The sequence below is a fragment of the Varroa destructor genome, unplaced genomic scaffold (genome assembly GCF_002443255.2).
Source record: "Varroa destructor unplaced genomic scaffold, Vdes_3.0 BEIS01000002.1, whole genome shotgun sequence".
Lineage (NCBI taxonomy): Eukaryota > Metazoa > Arthropoda > Arachnida > Mesostigmata > Varroidae > Varroa > Varroa destructor.
This window is the reverse complement of record NW_019211455.1, coordinates 24,805,298-24,827,582: the sequence shown is the minus strand read 5'-3', so window position 1 is coordinate 24,827,582 and position 22,285 is coordinate 24,805,298. Positions and strand designations below refer to the sequence as shown.

General features: G+C 39.5%; 1 protein-coding gene and 1 long non-coding RNA gene across 5 annotated transcripts in view; one reads left to right on the top strand and one right to left on the bottom strand.

Annotated features, from left to right (window-relative positions):
* The window catches only part of LOC111244498 (innexin shaking-B-like), a 17,804-nt gene extending 10,427 nt beyond the window's left edge, over positions 1–7,377 (bottom strand). The window contains exons 1-3 of one of the 2 annotated variants that reach the window (XM_086979718.1): positions 7,295–7,377; positions 6,136–6,700; positions 3,577–3,812 (exon numbers count right to left, since the gene is read on the bottom strand). In XM_086979718.1, coding sequence (XP_086835844.1) covers positions 3,577–3,812; positions 6,136–6,280 — 381 coding nt within the window. In that variant the 5' untranslated portion in view covers positions 6,281–6,700; positions 7,295–7,377. Of the gene's footprint in view, positions 1–3,576; positions 3,813–6,135 lie in introns of both variants that reach the window. The other variant, XM_022791700.2, reaches the window with a different exon arrangement.
* LOC111244500 (uncharacterized) lies at positions 365–22,285 on the top strand. Of its 3 annotated transcripts, XR_002670902.2 has the most exons (6): positions 365–630; positions 849–1,014; positions 2,323–2,517; positions 5,901–6,031; positions 7,360–7,492; positions 7,606–7,728. It is a non-coding gene; the product is annotated as an uncharacterized LOC111244500 (long non-coding RNA). The 3 variants fall into 3 exon arrangements; XR_015320697.1 differs by lacking the exons at positions 7,360–7,492; positions 7,606–7,728 and adding an exon at positions 21,062–22,285; XR_015320696.1 differs by lacking the exon at positions 7,606–7,728 and having other exon boundaries at positions 7,360–7,491.

The window sequence follows — 22,285 nt, the reverse complement described above, 5'->3', positions numbered from 1 at the left end:
AGACGCTTCGGTCTCATTGTTCACCTATGTCCATAAACCGTTACGCAATAACAGTGCCATCCCAATTAAAATGGATACATCTGTAAGCAGTAAGGACAGTATAGCTCAATAGTAACAACAATCTGGCTTCGTTTTTAGTGAATGCTGCCTGCTGCATCCGTTTTGTTACGAATCTCGTTTCGTCTGCCGTCCAAGGGTTTGTCCTCGGCATGAAAGAACGAAGAACGGTGACTCCGGACTGATACCACGCTTGTCATCGTTCCCTGATCCTGCAATCGCTGACACCGTCACTGCAACAGCTTCCTTGTAAGGGTGATGGTGTTAAAAAGGTTTCACTGTTCCCTGCGCAAAAAACCCACTTTTCTCGTGTTCCGATTTTGGGCCGCCCCAACACGAGCCGCGCACTCCATGGATATCGGTAGTGTCATACACCTCTTGCGTCAAACATAGTCAGTGATGCAAAGAGCCGACGGCGGCAAAAAAATGCAAGGAATCAGTCGCAAACGCTGTTACGCTAAGGCGGCGGCAGCAGCAGCAGTAACTATTTGTGCGCGCATAGTTGAGACACAGGTAGGGGTGCACAGCGATTGGATCGAGCCAAAGATTTGAAATACCGGTGCAATGGTGATGGTAAGTTTGTCAACTACTCAAACAATTTTTAGTACTAAATTAGGATTAAAATTGTGCCATGTACTGCCCGTTATAGGATACGAATGAAGTTGTAGGGCGATATTGGTAGCTTTGTTTTTGCTTGCTTCGTTTAGGATAAATGCAAAAGGATTTTTTTTCGAAAATTTCAACTTCCAGTTTTAATATTCTCGCAGTAATTTGTAATTTCTAATATATAGGGAATCCCACTATTAAGTATGGGCTTGTTCAAACAAAGCCTCAATGCTAGTGCTCGCTTCTTACTAGTATACTCATCAGGCCGGAGTTCAGCGTGGGAATTTGTCACACGGCAGACACGTTCGAGCCGCTGCTATGATGCCCACTTAAACATCAGTTACAGATCGGGTCAGTATCCTTGTGTCAGCACGTTCTACAAGTTCGGCCACTGTGGCGTACTGCACTGCATATTTCTGGTAAAAAAAAAAAAAAAATACTTACTTCGATCTCCACTTGTAATATATCTACACTTAGATTCATCGAAAAAAAAAAAAACTTTTATTAAAATAGTCTTCTGAACGAATGCATACAACGTTTTACAATAGCATTCGTCTGTCTTCTTAGGAGCTGCAGTACTCAACGTCGATTCTTGTCGGCTTACCGTCTCAATTGTTTGACAAACTGTATACGCCTAGTGCTCTTAATGTTCCCATAGGAGTTTTAGTCGATCTCTTCACGCCAGCTAGATCAGGGAGCACTCGTAGTTCGTTCATCGATGAGACAATGTACATATTATTTTGAAACCTTCTAATCGGACGATTTTGAAATAGTGAATAATATTGTTCCACTATATCCAGAAAAGACCTAAGCAATTTCAAGTTGAAATTGCTTATTTTGTAAATGTTTGAAATATATCTCCCTAACTCTAATCGTTGAGTTCAACCGTCCTAGCACTCAATTTCAAGCATAGCCCAATGAGATCGTGCCTTTTAAAAAATATGCTTTATGGTGCGAGCAACACGGCTTAAGGTAAATGTTGAGTAAAAGATTCAATGTCATCAGCTTCGACCTACTCGGAACATATACTTCATACGATCACTTCATATATAATAATAATATCGACAACTTATTTTATCTCAGCTATTCAACTTGTCTGCAGTTAACACCTGTGCCTTAGGTAGCTCCTGTGCCTAGTGGTCAGCTAAGACAAGGGTCATAGCACTTAATTGATGATCTGCATTTGTTAAATAAGTATCTATGGAAAGATCGATGCAGACATGAAAACAGCAAATCTTCCATTTTTTCCAGAAACATTGTTGATTGTCAAAAACCGAAAAGTCCTTGATCATTTAAGAGTCAATAGATGTGAGATTACATTTATTCAATGATTAATATAACATATTATATATATATATATAATAATTTCAAAACCGATTAAGTGCTATCTGTCCTGGAATTTTGTTAATGATACGATATTTGTAGTAGTATAACGCTCACGCCAGCGCAACTCAAACGACACGGTAGCAGGCTCTAATATGCCTGCTAGTTCGAACCTAAATTAGAAATAGAAACTTCTGACCCAGCTAAAAATGATATGCAACGAGGTGGCAAAATTTCTACCCCTTGCCGTTTACTATAGCGCCATCTCTCGACATAAATGTCGAAACAGTATGTGCAATTTAATAAATGTTTGTCATAGAAGAAATGTTTGCTCAGTTATGAAATTCGAGGCAGTCCCCGCTTCCTCTTGGATGCTTATGCGATTCGTTACGGGCTAGCTGGTAATCGCCGTTGGGCCAGCCGGGAACCGGGGCAAATCGGACCTCGCAACGCTGATAGGAAGCATCAAGCATGGAAAGATTTCCGCCGTATCAGGACAGCCCTACAGGGATTGCGCGGTTCCAATTAAAGGTGCATATGGCATTATGGTTCAAAGTCAGGTGACGCTTTAGTCGTTACATAAATACTACTTTATACGAAGGTCGCAGTTTGAAACATAACAAGGCCACTGATTTTGCATTCGAAATAACGCTGAAGTGAGACAAATTATTACTTAGATACGTAAAAATACCTGTTGGTGGCTACATCGTGTTAATGAATGGCAATGATAATACTGTGCGGCATAGCATACAGGGGCAAATATACACGAATGCCTGTTTTTTAAATGAATGGTAATGATGCTGTTTGTCCCGCGTCGGAACAACCTCGCCGGAAGGCCTATCTTTTAACAAGAATGCCATCAAATGTAGAAGGCCATTAACATTCGGTAAGAGCGTTCGGAGAGTTCTCACTGATAGTCGTAAGCAAGAACGCGTTTTGTCTAGAGGATTTTAACTTAAACATTAGCCAATAAGTCAGCAGAGAATACCATTATAAGACATATTAATCGAGTGAACAGAAAATGAATCTGAATATCTTTTCATGTTTATTGCCTGAGACGATGAGAATTGTAGGACAAACAAAGTGCGCTCAAAAGTGTATTGTGCGCATTATAGTGCAGGGGGTTCATTTTAGTGACACGATGATCGGCCGTTCGTTGCCTCTTCTCCCCTTTGTTATTTCTTTCAACGAATTCCTTGTTTACCATTTCGAAAATTGACGTATTCGCAATCATAAAACTACTAGGTCATTACACGTACCCCTAAGTAGACATTATTTTTTAAAGCAGAAAATAACTACATGAACCTCAGTACAGCCCTAAACGACAAACAAAGTGACCACGTTAAAAATCAGCTGGCACAAATGGAACCTGGCAAAGGTTTTCTTGAACGTTTTTTATGAAGTATTAATGCATATAACCGTATCTATCTAGCGTCAAGTGACTTCGTCTAATATTTTGCAACGGACAGATTCGTTAGAGGTGGAGAAGCCATTCGCACACGACCCAAAGCTTCCGTAGTTATTCGGTAGCTAGTCATGAATTTTTAGAATATTAGATATTAACGAAACGGTTTGCTTTTTTACTCTTACCTGAAAGAATAGCATAAGTGACACCCACTGGTAGTATTTATGAAATTTGTATTCCCCTTCTTGGTTGCCATATTTTGGAGGAGAACCCTTCCAGGTGCCTACGCCAGGATACACAACCTCGATTCCATCAGCTTTTCGAAATAAGGAATTCACGGAGTACGTCGCATGAATCCAGCAGTACACGTTGATTAAAGATTTCGAAGCTCCTCCCGATACGTCGCAATCGATCGGGTCGCCTAAATTTGCCCGCCGAATTTTCGATACATAAGATATTATCTATTAATCCGAATCTTTTATTCCTTTATAATACATATTTTGTCTTAAATCGTTACAAATGCATATTTACCTAAGACGCATATGCAGAGATTTAGCTATGCGAACATTCAGAGACTCTGCGATCACTTTTAGATCCACTTGGTCATATATATATATATATATATATATATTTTCTAAAAACAAGTACGAAATTTTTTTTATTTGATAGGGACATTAAAGCTATGAGAATTTAGCTCATCTTATTGGCTTTACAGTGTCGTCTAACTGTAAATAACCTGCCAGGTTTTTTCACTGTTCCTGCAGTGATAAAGGTACGTAGAGGACTTTCCGATAATCAATGAATATGCAGTTATGACAGCGTCAAGCAGCACAATTGTGCCGATCACTGTGCAGTCTGTGCTTCATAGAGGGCAATTCGACGTCCGAGTAGTTCAGCGTTTTGGCCTGATCGAAACGAACGGAAAACAAACGAGACGCACTAACGCACCAGTGATGTTCATGTAATATCGGCCTTATAAAAGTACTACAATAGAAATAAGCGAGGGAGATGCGGGAGGGGCTAGTGATTGAGGGTTTGCGTGATCGACAAGTTTGTCTGGTGGCGCCCTATCCGCTTCCCGAAACGGCCATTGTTTGTTGCTTTGCGAAACGTCTAAGTAACAAAGATGTCGGTGGTGAATAGTTTTAATGCAACAAGTTTCTGTTTCTATTTGTATTTATCTGTGTTCGTGTGTTAACAGTAAGAGAGAGTGCACCTAAATGCACCATGACCGAAGGAAAACCTCCTTATTGTCCCCCCCTGAACGGTAGGACCAAGGTACCTGGACAGTGCTGCACAGTCTCATCAGGCCTAAGAGGCAATTCCTTTATTATTTAGTATTTAGTCGCACATGAATGCCTTAAATGTATTTTAAGTGTTCCCATTATTTCGTATATTGTCATATGGGTGAACCTATGGACCCTACTCGAATCCCCTAACGGGCATACAGTGCATTACGAGAGCCGAACTGTAATTTCTAAGGAAGTGCGTTGCATAAGCAACCTGCGATACGAATAAACATCAAAACGTAAATAACTAGAACGCATTGAAAAATAGGTGCTTAGAAATATACACACGCATACGTTCATATGTTAAGGTGGCTGCGATTTGGCAAGCTGGCTGGTCATATATTATCCTTTTAAGAACACGACCGTTTAAATTTTATATATATATACATATATATATATATATATATATATATATATATATATATATATATATATATAAGAAAAGAATGCGTTGGCAGTGTACGTAACGAGGTACATAATAATGACGCTTCCATACTAAGTATAAAATCTCGTCTAACACGAACATATAATTCCACCAAATACTCTTGAATTGCATGAACAAATAGTTCGATAAGCTAAGTACTTGTATGTGATTTATAGGTGATATTTATTTGCTAATTGTTATTATCAACCGGCTTATATATGGTCATAGATGAACGACGTAGTACTTAAGAACGCCATTGAATTTTTGATGAAAAACAAAAGTGTTTTATCTGTGACAGTACCGAGAATTTATTTTAGGTTAGAATTACCTGTGTAGCACGTCATGCGATTAAAACACTCGAACACATAGATACGGCGTTTTTGAGGACGCTAGAATTAGGACCGCTCATTCCCATGGTAGCATAGTGGGTAACGTATCCGCTTGACAATATTAGGGACACGTAGTGAGCTAGGTTCGAACCCATAGACAAACATCGTTTTGTGCTAGGAGCCAGCCGTCTCTCTGATCGAACTATACCTAATAGCGATTGTCGACGTAGAACTAGAAACTTAAGAAACTTTGCTACGTTTTCATCAGTGAACAAAGGGACGGTAAAAGATGTCGCCGTACTAATTTCGTGTCGAGTTCTTGGCGAAAAGTTAGTAGAACAGTAAGTGACTTTGTGGTCTGTGCATCGACTTGAGATGCACTGCCATCGTAGCACTTCAGAGCATATTCACGAAAATTATTATAACGATAATTATTATTACAATGATAATTACTATTTTTATTCTAGGAGACTGTGGACGTCGGAAGTGACAGTGCCGAAACAGCTTTGACATGTGACTGGTTCATGTGGCGCGTAGTAGATACGCGGAAAATATTGGAAAGGAGACAGGCATGTTTATTATGAAATGAACCAAGCAGGTATGTAACAATTCAGATACGACAATAGAAAACATTATTAATTAGAGTTACATCAAATCAACAAACGTACGAAACGTTCATCTAATTTGTTTATGAATACTTACCGAAATACTGTTTCGTCGTAATGAGCACAGAAAACGCGAGTAAAAGCACCACAGTCGGTCCATGGTGAAGCCTAAACATCATTCCATCAATATGCACCGGCTTGATCTTCAGTAAACCTCGCAAGGTTCCTATAAGGCTAAGCATTTTGGAATGCTATATTTACACGGCCTGTCTAATGAGCTTCGTTCACGTACGTTCGCGGCCGGCGACGTAGAAATACTAGCCTATTCTGTTTTCTCGACATCCCTTACCGACACACCGTAAAGCTAGCCGATATCCATCCAGTTGAGAGGCGGAAGCCAATTCAGGACAACTCACTCCTGAAGGAATTTCTGCTGACTTGACCTATGTAAGGGAACTAGCAGTCGTTCGCCACTAGCTTAACGCGTTGAAGACCGATAGCCTGCTCCTACTTACTTATAAAAGATTATACTTAAAGTTCATGACCATATCATTGTTTCGCTCCTACTGTCTCACTGTGCACTTCGGAATCACGTTCTAGCGTCAGTAAAAGTACTCGTAATGTTACCGTAGCTGATAAAAGCTGCTGTCACTCAGTTCGACCTGCTTGAAACGAGTATTTCAGCTAAACAGGTTAACATACTCCTCTAAAGTCGATCCTAGTTGTCCAACTATTCGTGCTTAAGCACGCACAAGGCACACTTTCAAAATCTCAGGGAAGTAGTCAGAAGGTAAACGTTATTTAGAACGCGGCTTTACGGAAACGTCAATGATGATTACAGTCGAAACGCATGAAGACTAGGGGCTGTCGAGGCAGAATTTTCAGCTTGGCCTGCCACCTTCCTGCACCTTTTTTTTTTTTTTTTTTTTTTTTTATTTTCGGCTGGCTAGGTGTTAGACGGATAGATTGAATTATACTTTTACGCATCAAACTTCTGTTTTGCTATTCTATGCTACGCCACTTTTAACGGGCTATTCCCTCAACGTTAGTATGAGTAAAAATGTTGATAGGTGTCCCGGTTGTCCTATATGTGAAAACGCTCAATATATGTGTGGGTAGTTTTTTCGGTTACGATTAATGCTTTTTACTAGAATCTTGGTCTTAATTATGCAATGTAACGCCCTCGACAGCTGATACGATCTGTTCAACAGACGATAGATAAACTGAAATGACAAATCGTCAATTTTGACACTAACCTAAGATTGTCGTTTCCGCATCTCTTATCCATACCAATATTGACAACACAAACGGCCGCGACAAGTGACAAGCGCGACGTGTACACGCTTACTGACACGTGGCTGAAAGAACTTTGTGCCGATTGATGGAGATGTCACAAAGTCAAGTTCAATACGTAAATAGGGAAAGGAGAAGCCGCGACGATAACGCCAGCGGCGGTAAGTAGTTACTTAGTAGTGACTACTAGAACGGCTGAGGCATGAACTCCAGTTGGTGAAATAGACTCGATCCTTAACTGATTTCAATTATTACGTCTGTTCTTATGACACAGTAATGAAACCATGGGGCGCCGAGACTGTATCGAGTATCCGAACAGGCTGCTTTGATGTCTTTCCCTTGGAAAAATCAACCACTATGGCGGCAGCACGAGATGATTTGTTTCTAGTCAGTGTCTGATTTGATGGTATCTCGTTGTGATAATTGGTGGCCATCATGTATAGCCGGTCACCTGTGGGCAGAACACAAGATAATAAGTTGAAATAAATAATAAGGAGAGCTAGGCTAAACAGAAAAACGTCACGGTACCAGCCGCAATAACGACCTCATTAACAGCGCAATGGCTGGCAGCAGAAAAACTTCTCCCCAAGTAGAGCTATCGGCTAAGCAAGAGTAAGAAATAAAAGCGGAGGCATGCGAAATCTATTGCGGCTGATTTCCAGCCATTGTTTCTTGATGTACAGAGCACTGCAGATTTCCCGTGTGAACGAATCGTGTGAACATCAGACAGAGACTTACAAGTTGTAATAGTTTGTCGTGCGCCACCCCTTCATCGCGCTTCGTGATGCCGCTGATGTTTATCGCTATGGGTATACGCCCAATGCTGAATTATCCTTATCGATAGCATCAAACGTCTTTGCCTTCAATAGCGAAATGTATTAAACTGATACTGTCTCTTTACTATATTGAATGACAGTAATTAACTATAGACGACAGATCGATACCTACCCAGACAGTGTGTTTTTAGACTTGAGCAGTGACGCTATGGGTTTTAATGTCCGAAACGTCAGAACCGTTTTGCTGAAATAGATACGACGAAATCATCTGTGATAGCGCTGACTACAACGGAGAGATGCATTGCCTGCCGTCAGACACTCGTCATAGTATGGTACTTTTCTACCTGACAGAGCTGCCGCTTGTTCGCCGATCATGATCTCATGAAAAAGATCGTTCGGCTAAGATTCGCGCACGGAAGCTTTTACTCTTCCGCCAACAGGGAACAGAAGAAGCGGCCAGAGTTCTTGTCTGTCTAATAATGCTTGGCCATCGGTACGGAGAGTAGGGAGGATCCTATTGTCACAGCACACTATAGGCGCACTTGGGTGTACAATAGTGTTCCTCACAGCGGTGCTCCTCATTTAGTGCCATTATCTACGATGAGCGAACGAAAGTTGACCTGATTATGATATCATTGAACTGAACGTCAGTCACAACCTATTCCAGTCTGAATAACTATTTAAGGTCTTGTCTTACGATACACACATACAAAAATGGATATCTGAAAAAAAAAATTAATAAAGATTACTGTAGTATTCTATAGCCTGTCTTGTGTTCTAGTTGAAGCGTTGCATAAGTGGCTAAACGAACCAAGTGGTATATAAATTTATCATGTTGTCTTGACAATTCGGCAGAAGCGTTTCAGGCGTTATTGTTTACGTTTACTATCGTTTCACACTTACGCGTCTTCATTGTGGTGGTAGCTTGACTTGCCAACTGTCTAAATTATTTCGCAAAGTAGCTTTTCGAATATCTAGGCTTTTATCAAGTGCTCTCTATTGCTGTTATATTTTGCCCTACACCGCCGCCTGCCGTGATCTAAGCCTCCTTTATTCGTTTCTGTAGTCCCTTTTGCTGTCGGTAGCCAAACGCTATTTAGACGTAATCGCGAGAAAGATATCAGCTTCAACTAGCGTCGTGACCGCATTCATCAACGTCAATGCTGACGTCGGCATGGTCACTGCCATTTGCAAAACGTTCGGAACAGAAGCGCATTGGCTGTGAACAAAACGTAGCCCGGGATGTCTAGTTTCTGTGACGGCCGTATCGTTCGATCACTTTATTGTTGTTGATTTTTTTTTTTGATGCTTTATCCGTTCACGACGATGTCATGGAAAGGGTGCAGAACTATCGGATACAGGCACATCGACATCAGGCACGTCTGCTTTTGTTTTTGCCCTGTGCCAACGGAACAAAACCGCTCCACATGTGCCCACCATCTACACGCTTGTAAGCGCTCATAGCAAAACAAAATAAGCTCCCAGGGTCGTCGCTCTTAACAATAATCCTCAAAGACAGCCATAAAGCAATACTGCTAAATGTCGCTCCATCAGCAACAGCAGTTAGAGGGGACAGATCTATCCATATCAAGCTTGTCACACTCGGGTGCCTTCGGCAACTTCCCATAGATCGAGTGATGTGGGGCTATGATTCATACAGGATCACAACCATGTCTAATATTACTTTGTAACTAGATATGTCATTCAGACACCCAATTCTATCAACCTTTGCCTCACCATTAGCCAATCAACAGGACACAAGCAGACAATACAGGCCGCATTTTTATGAATCGTCCTGTTAGGGCTGTGTGATATGGAGCAATGATATCGTATCGTTTAATAATTATCTGCAAGCCAGTTGAAGGCTAGATTGTTATTATACACTATCTTCCCTGGAAACAATCCATCATAACCTCAAGGGCTCATTCAAAGATGTACTGAATGGTTAACGCCATATAATTCAAAAGGCGACCCGTACCTATAATTAAAATTTTACATAATTAGCAGACGTTCGTTTAAATGATAATGAATGTTAAGATTCATTCTATGTCGTGCAAGGAAACGGCAGTTGCCTTCTGAAGGTCATTGTTATGCGAAGACGGCTATACACCAGCCCTACAATATAGCCATCGGAAAAACTTACGGCAAAACTTTTTGCAGCTTTACGAAATACGTTTGCACAACTTATGTTAATGTTAAAGAGCTCATGCCTCAAATGACCAACACCACAAAACTCATCTGAACTAAAATATATTTCTAACACCTCAAATATCTACGTATAGACACGTTTCAGTGTCACTCTTCTCTAAAAATTGCGATAAATTTGCGCAGCATGTCTGTATTACCTCAAGTAACATCGCAAGCTCTTAGCGACTAACATACAATTAGTTTTTTCTTTTATTGTTATGCCCTCGGGGCTTCGTGACGCTACTGGGCCACCTCAACTTAACTATGAAATAATGGTGCACTCCACATAGTCAACAGTTTATTGCAATCCCGAAACTTCAGTGTTACAAAGCAACCAACCTCTATTTACTTCTATTAGCGCCTAGTAAAAAAATGTATCTACTTATGCCCTGGAAGCGTGCATATATTCAGAATGTATCTGGTGTTTTTTACCTCTCACTCTGCTGCCGCTGCTAGCGGTTCTGTATGGAAGATGAAACGAGGCCATTCCGCCATACTTGAATTACGTTTAGTGTTGAAGGATACAACACAAAAAAATTCACATCTACTAGGCGTTTGATAGTTTCGCTTACAGATTTCATATTCTGTTCGATTTTTAATCATTCCTAATTTCCGTTTCGTTAGGCTTCAACGCGCCCATGCGCATGTAAGTACTATAGCACATAAATGGAGTTATTGCTTTGTTAAGATAGACGTTGTAAGCAGATAGACTTCCATGAATGTTGCTTTACAGGCGGATGCGCAACAAAGGTCGCGCATATAAACTTGGGGACGGGACAAATCAAACAAGTTAATGTACGAAGGTATTCTACTTAACACGTACACAGAGCGCCTTTTACGTAATTATTTCTTCTAGCTATGGTCTGACTGGAAGACTCGAGCGTAGCTTTTGGTGCCTGCGGATTTGCGTGAGATTAAAGCGAGCCAGATCAGATCATAACACAGTTCTTTCGTCTTTTGTCAGTTACTCCCTCAAATCATCCTACCGACCAAGATGTATAATCGATGACAATATAGACGGTATGTTTTTAGCGATTTCTTCAATTTTGAATAAAACTAGCTATGACAAAGGTACTTACTCGTTTCGAAGTTATACTGGATACTTTTCGAAGTAAGGTTGTGAAGCAACGTTCTTTCTAATTAAAACCAGAAGTCCCACTGGCGTAATTAGAAGGTAAGCCATATGAATAAGATACAACTTTTTTTAAGTACCACAAATCGATGGTCACTGTCCATGGCATCTTCTAATCTATATTATATGCTTGTACGTACGAACCAAAATACAATACGGATGCTTTACAGCATCCAGCAGTCTTCTCCTAAAGACAAAATCGAGGTTCGACGGATGAAAAAAGCAGGCACCTCGCCCCATAGTAAAGGAGATTCGTGTTGTGACAGTGATCGCGAACGTTTATTTGTACGTATTGTCTTTAGTTTGATTTAGGCATACAATTTGATAATGCTCAAACAAATAAGTCTACGGGGTTCATTCATATGCAAAGAGATCTGTGTTTTTTTTTTCGAAACTCGTTTGTAATATTCGAATAATGGCATTTATGAGTTGCACAAATGAGTATAAAAGGCTAAAAATTACAGAAATGTTTAGATTTAGTGAATTCTGTAGAGTTCCTGAACACCGCTGGCATATGCGTACTTGTATTTTGCGAAATAAGTAGTTTATATCTCAAGGTGTACTAATTTTGATTGGATTTTACAAGCACAGCTCCCGTAGCCAATTCACTGTTATAACCAGATGCCTGTTTCCTACAATATTCCACATATAGTGAATATATAACTAGTGTGTTTCCGTCTGCAGCGTTATGCGGCCGCTCTAGAAAAAAGTAAGGTACGAAAACTTGAACCTAAACATAAATGCTGATGATTTGTATAGGAGATGCAAGGAAAAAATTGATAGAGAATATCATTTAACCGACCTAATATGACATAAATCGTAGTCGAGCCGTTTTCTTTGAGTAGAAGGTTGATCCGCCTGTGTAATATCTGCCTGTTACCTGTTGTAACTATCGTCGATGTTGCTCGTTCTGCTTACTTAGTTATTGTGCCACGCTAGATGTTATCTTCAATCTTCGTTTCAGCTTCATAGCGCATGCCGCTGTCGCAAGAGTCTGCAAAATGCACCGTAAGTTCGGGAGATAGGTTTGTTTCTTAAGGGAGGTTTATCTTCGTGATTGTTGATTCCACACGTCTAACACTCGCTCTTCTACAAAGGAGGGACAAAATTTCTCACCGTCAGATAACTGCCACTACATATGTATGGAGGTGACGATTATGCAGACGGAATATTGGCATCTGGACTTCGTGATGCTGCCCTCCGGCCCGTTTTACGTTTCTACAATACGATATATTTCGCTGCAGGTTAAATGTTGTAGCTTTCTATTGTTGTCTAAACTGCAAGTACGGTTTACCCTAAAAATGCGATCAATATTGTAGGGGCACTGAAAGTAATGTAATTTTTATCGTATAAGGAATTATTTTTGTTCTGATATTTTCGGTTCCATGCGCTTCATTCCTCGCTGTAACTATGGATTAGACAGAGTTAAATGCCTAAAAGTCCTAGAAGTACGGAAAGGAGTGATAACGAAATTAGATATTTCATTATCACTCCTTTCCGTACTCGTTAAACGAGTTGCTATATTCGACCCATTAAGGACGCCATAATGTCCTGGTGTGTGAACAATATCAACAGCGTTATGCCATGAAGCCAGTCGTTACCAAATAAATATAAAGTATAATGGTGGCCGCTGACAGATGCAGTATACACGTATCGCTTTTAAACAATCATTTAGTATTCTTCAGTATCGCCATTTATCTAATCCACAAGATGATAATACCAGGTTTAATTATTGAAGATCACAATTTTAGCCAGAATATAACCGCTTTTAGTTGCATAATTGACCAATTCCAGTGTTTTTTTTGAACCGTTTTTCGAGGCGTACTCCTCTTTGGATTACACATGGTTTTCAATCCAAAATTCAAAAGAATTTGAGAATCGATAGCTTCTCTTAAGAACTACTACATAGAAGCGAGAATACCAATATAATTCCTAAGCAGCAGCAGCAGCAGCAGACTCGAGGATTTAACGGTCTGTACGTTGCTAATCAAGGGTTGGGTTGGTAATTCGAAATAATCCGCTTCTATACGATAATGAATTAAACGCAGCTTAAAAAAACAGAAGCGTTGGTAATAAAATAATTGTGAGTAGCATTATCTATATTCCGACTTACATTATGAAAAAGAGGCTGAAAGTCGGAATATATTAATGAAACTAAGACGCATAGTGTATTTGCGGTGAACCTTAATAGGACGACCTTGCAGAGCAGAAAGAGGGCAAGTTATCTCAAAAACGCCAAAGCAGATCCTGTGGGTAGGAAAATGTCAGGTTATAAATAGTAAAATAGGCTACCTCGTGAGAAGAACAAGGCAGGAAACACACAAAATCCTAGGTTAGACTGAGTCTAAACTGTTAATCTCGTTAGGTAAACGTCTCAAAGCGTTCTTAGATCATAGATAGATGGACGCTGCTTAGAAAAGGCTAAGTCTAGCGAAATCAAGCAAGAGAACAGAAGTGACTTGAGCTAGAAGTTAGGCTGCAAGTTGTAAGCTTCGGTCAACTACAATGGAACGTACTGCTGCTGATTCGCCGTCAATCACGTATTTTTTTATACGTAGTCTGTAACGATATGTATGATTTTGACCCATGAACGCATGGATACAGCCAACGAAAGCAGGCCTGAACTCCTCAAGAGCTCTCAAAATCCACGAGTTGATTAGGATGAAAAGTATCAATCAAATAAGATGCGTTTCCTACTTTAAATTCCTGTATGTCGTCACACACAGAGTCAACTGGTGAAGACGTCAGCTTTGAAGAGTTCGCAAAAATGACAAGATAGCGTTCTAGTTACGTCTGTAGGACGAGCTACTACTTGACGTGGTTCCCTGTCTTCTTGCTCTGCTTTACTGATTAAGAAATTTCCGTCTTAATTCTTACCCTTCATAAAATGAAAAGTAGGAATCATAAGAACGTGTGCAGCTACCTGATTCTTAATTTATTAGAAGAAAACTGCGATTCTTCGGCATCTACAGGTCTCGATCTTTGGAACTAATACAGCAGTAAGTGAGAAATTGATTTTCCAGGTTGCACAGTATAGCCGTGATTGCGATCACGAAGGATCATTCTACCGTCTACTATGCTTTGATCTTTGAGTGCTTTCAGTTTTTTTGAGGTACTGACGAAGTTACTCTCTTCGTAAAAGCCGAGTGCGACCGCCCAGATAGTACGCTGCAGGCGGCTATTTATATCGTTGTGTGAAGTAGCCATTAATAAACCATATTTTCGGTCCAGATCAACACCAGTAGATAATAATTACCTTTCTAGATAACTGAAATAATACTGACAAACTAGATTTTTGACATTTTGTAGAGTGCGCGCTATTCTCATCGATACTTCATCTAATTTTTTTTCTTAATTTCCACTTTTCTGTACAGTCACTGATAACCCACATAAAGGTCATTTATTAAGTATATAGGATATAATACTTGGATTCAGCTCAGACAACTCACGCCAAAAACAAAGTAGTATTACTTTTAATGTCGAGTACTTTTTTTAGGTTCAAAAATTCATTCGGTACAATATTAAACAGAGTAGTAGTTAAGTTTTTTTTTGTAACTTAGATGAGTAATATTTTAGTAGTTATCTGGACAAAAACAAAAGCCTTATTCAATAAGCGTAAGCTGTTTTAACATTAAAAAACGTAAATATTTTGATCCAAACAAGTAACCTTTTATTCACTGTAGACCGCGTCTGACATTACGTACACGCACATATCCTTCGCAGGCAGCTCTTATTTTTACTTCTAAGGATTAAAGGAACGAAAACGGCTTGTCCAAAGAACGATTATTGTGTTATAGTTGCGGATTTCGTGACCTATCAATACCTGCCGGCATGTGTCGCGTCTATATGAAGCGAAAAAGCTGCTTGATATGCGTTTTGCCATGCCAAAAACTTACGTCGAACGCCTGAAGGGTTTGCCCAACTATGACCGAATGGCACTGCCGTGCAACTCTGAAGAAGCCGAGTGATTTCACTGACGTTCTATTACAGCGCCTTTACGAAAAGGGCGGCGATCCGAAGGGACATTCTTGGGCGTGTTCAGTGAATGTACAGCGGTACACAGCAAAGTGCATATAGCCTTGCAGCAAAACATGCGCAATGGAACATTGCTGATACTAGTTCCTCTGCTGCGCTGCTCCCGCGAAAGTCGTCTTTAGACCCTTCGATCAGCATAACTGCGCCAGACTTCGACAGCAAGTTAAGAAAAAGCTTCATTGAACGCGTAGCAAAATTCAGAAACCTTCACTCCATTACCGATTATGGCGGCGGTCCATAGAACGGATCGAACACCTTCACAACCTAAACATTCTATGCGTTGCAGGGTCGGTCTAAGAAGCTGGGGACTACAATTACTTTTGTTCTTTTTCTACAAACGGTCAAACGAGATATGCACACAGTGTCGTCGTGCGTGCAAGACGTCAGTGTGCATATCTCGTTTGACATAAATATGCTGACCATACGGCTCACGGATGTTCGAGATGAAAGTAGTAACAGGTATTGGGAACTAGCTGCGCTATAGATATCTCTGTATTATATTATAAAATAAATCAACAAAACAAAGAGGCCAAATTGACTTTTCTCGAGTTTAAAGCCCTTTCGACCGAGAGCAGCTTTTAATAGAAGCTATTATAGTTGAGTGTCCACCAATTTAAGCTACTGCTGCCACGGTCATGTTGTATGCACAGTACTAGCCGAGATGATTAATTATACTGCCCTATCAAATTATAATATTTACTATGCTTTGGCGAAGACAAACACATAACTGAACGCTGATATTAAGATTTAATCAACGTTACAATAAGTGCTAGGCGATATTTATGTCTCCAGAGACGAAAGATATGCAGAAATGCGTTAGACATTCTCGTGCCACAAGATATTTACCATACTTCTCTTTAAGTTTAATTTATGTAACTACAATTATTCTCGCCGAATTTTCTCGCCGAGTCGGGACATGTCCCGATTACCGTCTATAGGATCACGGCGGTGAAATACGTTAAAGACAACGGCTTTCCCGTGCATGTAAGACCTATTGAACACAGGATTGTTCTGCTATAGGCTTTGCATAGTTAGTGCGCGTTTGTCGTTAGATATCGATAGAAATCAATGGGAAGTTCAATTTTATTAGTATTAGTTACAAAGCTGAAGCGCAACGTCTGAGGAATCGTCTTTTGATAAACGTAACATTATACTCTGCTGCATCATATGATTCACTCGGTAAATATTTAACATAGGACTTGGCCTTCAAAGAAGATATGGGTGATGCATCGCCAAAGCACTTAACGACTGATAATCATGTAGGGCTTTCTGGTAAATTTATATCCAAATATTCTCTCATAAATCGCTGTTTCAACGACGTGTAATTCAGAGTTATTATCGTCTCGTTCGTTTAGCGTTCATCGCATACCGGAGGAGGCTTGGGCGTTACGAGCAGCGACTATACACAATATCCCCACGTCAGAGTAAATTATGTAGATTTTTGTTGATGAGTGTCCCCTAACTGATGACATGGTTCACAGTGTCTCGATGTTGAACTAAAGCGATATATAACGTAATTTATAATGTTTGAATTTTAGTGATAAGTACTCGGGTAACGATCAGCTATGCAGACCAAGCTTTCTTTGCTTTTATGTTAAGATTGTTTTTCTTTAATATATACATGTGAGGGTGTGGCGTCGAAAAGAACGTCCTGTCCTTGACTGACTCAGCATTGTTGCTAGCGCGGCTCATAGACTACTCCTAGACAACACGAACTGTTGAGGTGTAAAGCCATTGATTATCTTCGCGATACATGCACCATTTAAGTCCAAGCATTAGTACTAGCATACATGTATATTACTTGCCTTTTAGTCAGGGCCTGGAAATTGATGGGACGTATTCCTCTTACAATCTTCTGTACGACATTAAACATCTGCATTGATTGGTATAATTGAACAAGGAACGATTGGAGATACTTTACTGTTCTCGCACTTCGTCGATACCTGACAGGGAAAGAAGACCCAACGAGCAGAAGCCCAGCTGCTTCTAGGATAAGCGCAAATGGGGCCATAAAAGATAGCAGTGGCTGCAGTCAGCAAAAGCTCGTTTCGTGGATGCTAATAATGACGTTTCGGCGATAGCGTTTTGAACCTTGAACCCGTTCAGATCCTGCTGCAATCTCTCCAATTCCATGAGTGTCTATCGCTGGTTTTCCAAAGCGTCAAATTATTACCCTGTACGATGTTTTTTTTGAAGCTTTTTCATGCTTATCAATTCAGCAGGTCCTATGAAAAAAAGTAATACTTTGTTAGATGTTACAAATGATGGCTTCTTAAAATTTCGTGTTGTTTCTGCGTTGGCGCCAACTGACCTGCGTCCAGTTACTGACGCCAGACTATATCACAGCTGCCACTTAGGTAGCAGTCCGAAATATCCATTGCTCCTATTCGTATTTCTGTCCGAAGGCAGAAATTTGTATGATTCGCTCATGTCACTGACGACCACCGTTAGTGATAATCTGTTCATATTCGAAATGCAATATATATATATATAAAGAGTGCCAGTGTTCTTGCCATAATTACAGTCAACTTTAAGCGTTTCTATGTTGTAGGCTGTAGCTCGATGGCAAATGGCTTTAAGTTCTCCAAGAATAGCAATTTTCAACTATTTTCCATATTATAACGCCTATCACTGTTTTTAAATATTACGTGCAACTGGTTAGTTTTAATACAGATCAATATATTGGCCATTTTATTGAAACATTCACTTATTTGTTTTACCTTGAGATATTCTGATGTCCAATGTTGCCGTAAAGGATTGCTAGTGATCCTACTTTTGGTAGAAAACTATTATTTTGATAATTCAATTGATAACTTGATTAAAAATAAGTTTCAAGTTTATGAGGCCGGACCGCAGGCAGCAAGAATGGACATCTAACGTTACCATGATTTGTGCTGTCAGCAACTTTGTGCATTATGCGCTGTGAACTTACAGAAAATACTTTTAGTATATTCGATAACTTGCTGAGGTAAATTGCTAATCATATCACAGAATACCATACAGGTCTACGACGTTACTGTGTAAGGAAACGCAATTAGAATAGGGCCTACTAAAGATAGCTTCATGCTAAAAATAGAATCATCCCATTTCTGTTCATTGATCGCTAGGTGAAATAGCTTAATAAATATATTGTTGAAGAAGGTCCGAACCTTTAAGTAGGCGTTGGCTATATACAGCTTTAGATTACGATAGTCATTGCAACACCGTTGCTGGATATGTGTTCTCTCACTGCGAAACGCTTTTGCTATATATTTTAACCTGTAATAAGAAAAATCAACACGATTAAAGCATAAAAATGTCTATACATTCCGAAAAATTCGAAATCTTAACTCCTACACCTCTTTATAACAAGACCATAACATTGGGGACAGAATTAAAGACTTGCACTGCAGTTAAATGAAGTTAACGAAGTACAATTATCTTTCTATCTTTGAAAGCGACTAGCTAATTACTCCGAATTTTTACCCCATTTGTGGAAGTTGTCCAGCTGTTAGGGATGTTTCGAAACCCATGCTTTTTTTTTTCTTTTGCTGTGGTCATACAGTTATATTATTATTGATATTATCATTCATATTTTTTCATTTCTCGCGTAATCATTGTATAGTACATTCTGCTGCAATTGTTTTCTCTGGTTTCGGAACATGACACGACTCAGATTGAAGGCGTGCGCCTTAGAAGAGTGCGGGATGTGCCTCAGTACTGAAAGCCTTGGATCTAATGCTGGTCTAAAATAGCTAGAAGGGAATTCACTATTAACTACATATTTGCGAATCTTCCTTGAAATGTTAGTTTAGGTCCGATTTTTAATAAGCACTTGCCTCTTGGCAATTGGTACATCTTTTTCCGCGTCTGTGTGACATCCATGTGGTGACGTTAGTAGTCTATAATCTCTAATGTGCAACTAATTCGAATTATGAGGTCCGGTTAGTCCTCCGCCTAAAATAATAGGCTTACCTCTTATTTTATGTTTCGGAAACAAGGTGCTAAAAGAAATATTTGACGATTAATTTCTGGACTAATAAAAACGAAGAGATGACTAGTTTTCACAGTCCGTTTCGTGAGGAAATCAACCATAACGTGCGACCGAAATAAATTTCCTATTTCGCTTATTGCTTATCCTGGTGCCATTCATCTATATTGTTAGGCTTATAATGCAGACATTTACGGAACTATTAACATACTAGCTATATTTTCCAGGGCGCCATTTAGTTCCCGTTTTCATTGTCGGTCTTTTAAGTCGTAGTTGATCACCGATACGCGGTACGCCCTTAATATGGGCTTTGAAGGTATTCATAGATATATACATATGGTACTGTAAATCTATATGGCACAGACTCGAAACTGAGCGTAGGTCTCATTTTTATGGCTATGCAATCAAACATTAAGGGGTGCCTATTCGTGCCTGTAGTGCTTAATACAGTGCGATATAAAAATCCTTTATCTTTAATCAAAACAAACACTTTACCGTAGTTCGTGTGCCGGTCATGTTTACTTCTATATATTCGTTCAATGAGCTTCTCTGCTTAAAAATAAAGACGTATTTACTACTAAACAAAAGTATAAAATGTGATAGCTGCCGATTTCAAGTGACCTTATATCCGTAGGTCGCGCGAGTCTCACAGTATGAATATAAAACGTCCTGAGGTTCCTTTTAGACTATTCAGCTCAGGACGAAGACTAACAAAGGCCATGGCATCACGCTATCTAGATAATAAACACGATCACGAGCCGCTAGAATAGAGCCAAATGTGTTGTTGTCGTGCACGCATGAACCTTTGATTCAACACGCCGAATCGTGGAAGTCCAATTTCGGATCCACCTTCACTCTGATACGCTTAGCACCAAAATAGTTGCTCACAGTACACTATGAAAACACCAACCAGGAATATCATCGTTGGACAGTGCCAAACACTAGCGCATTAATTAAAGTTATCACCTAGTTTTCACACAATAATAGCTATATCGACCTTTGTTTGTGATCACTAAATGAGAGATGTTACCACTCCGATCGAATATCCTCTCTTGCTTCCAACACATGTGTTAAACCTTGCCGCTCATTGTCGGCTCGACGTTTGAATACTACTGAAGTATAGAAAAGTGTTTACAACACGCTCGCTTATGTAAGTCGCGTAAGTGTATTCAATATGCTGACATTATACTAAGCAGAGCTCCCCCTTTCTGTGCCGAAGAACAAATCTCCTGCGGTTTACTTTTATGTCAGGTACGCTTATTTTTTTTCACTCAAAATACTATACATTATAATCATTAGCACGTTCGTCTATTACCTGTTCTAGCAACCTTCTATGTACCCTCGTTCCTGTTTTCAATCTTGTCGTGTCTTCCCTAGGCCAGACGGCGTCAAGGAAACGAGTTAATGTTGGATGGGAGCTTATCGTTTTTTACTGCGTTCTTTTTTCAAATATTTTTCCGACAACGAAATACTACATACTGTAGAAAGACCCTGCCCTCGATTGTTCTTCTTGAGATCGTTAAATTTTGTCTTAGGCTTGGATTTCAAAGATGGCCATCGTTTAGCAAGCAGCTTTTGAATCATAGGTGCACCGATAAAATCTTTGTTGTTCACGCTATAACTGTTTCAGGTTATTTCGAGAACTTCTCAATGTTAATAAGAGACGGATAGAAAGTGTCAAAAAGAAATACTATTCCTTGCAACCATCATACCGCGTTTGAAGTCTAATCTCAAGGTAAAATCATGCTCTTCAGCGGTATATAGTTCTAACCACTAGCAAACAAAAAATTAGAAAATTGAAACAATAAGAAAAACGAGCATTTTTTATAGGATAACGAGAAAAAGGTATCATTTGTAAAAAAAAACGTATATACACAAGGGATTTCCGCAACATGAGCAGACATATGTTAGAAACCAGGTACCGCTTGGCTTTAAACGTATACCTATAGATTTTATACAATCTTGTCGATCAAATTTCCAAGAGTTATCCGTATATTCATTCTGAAACTTACTAAACCGAGCTTAGCTTGAGTTCAGAGCAGGTAAACCTTATCGCCAATCATAGATTTGCTTTGTTCCATAGACTTTCCATTAGAATAAGACTGTCAAGTATGACGAGAATAACAGCAATTAAAATTAACACCAAAATTCGAACCGAGTTAAGTTTGCCTATAAATCGTAAAGCCAAGCCCACTTCGTTTTTTTTTTTTGTTATGATGCTAATTGAGAGAGTGTAACTTTATTATGAACGAGTCATTTCCCAACAAAAAAGTAATGCTCATTACTATAACATAACTGTGGACGCATCTACTTTTCTCTAGGTTATTGGCACGTTCCACACAGCGTGTGCGTGTGAAGACAGTGTGTATTACACAAAGTCGATCTAAGGTTAGGCAGAAGTTATTGCTACGTAGTATTGATCATTTTTACAGCCGATTCAGTACATATTCATTGCACAGGACACTTCAGCGAATCGTGCGAATGATAAACCCCATCCACTTAGTTAGAACTTAAGTTTTTTTGAAACTTTTTGTATACATAGTAAAATGTTACTTAATAGCCAGCAGGCAAGTATGACAATCTTATATTGATTTTAATAAAAATGAGGCTTTAGAGTGTGCTGAAATGAAATTCACATAGGAAGCGAGAAACATTTTTACAGCGACCATTTACCATCTTTTTTTTAATCCTTCATTATTAAGAATCATGCAGACGCTCAGTGTTCATGCACAATAATGCACAAATATTAATCAATTACTTTTTTTACGTAAACACCGCAAAATACAAAAAATTATCCTCATCATTATTCGAACTTTCGAGGTAGGATTTTTATTTCGTGAAGCTGACATATAAA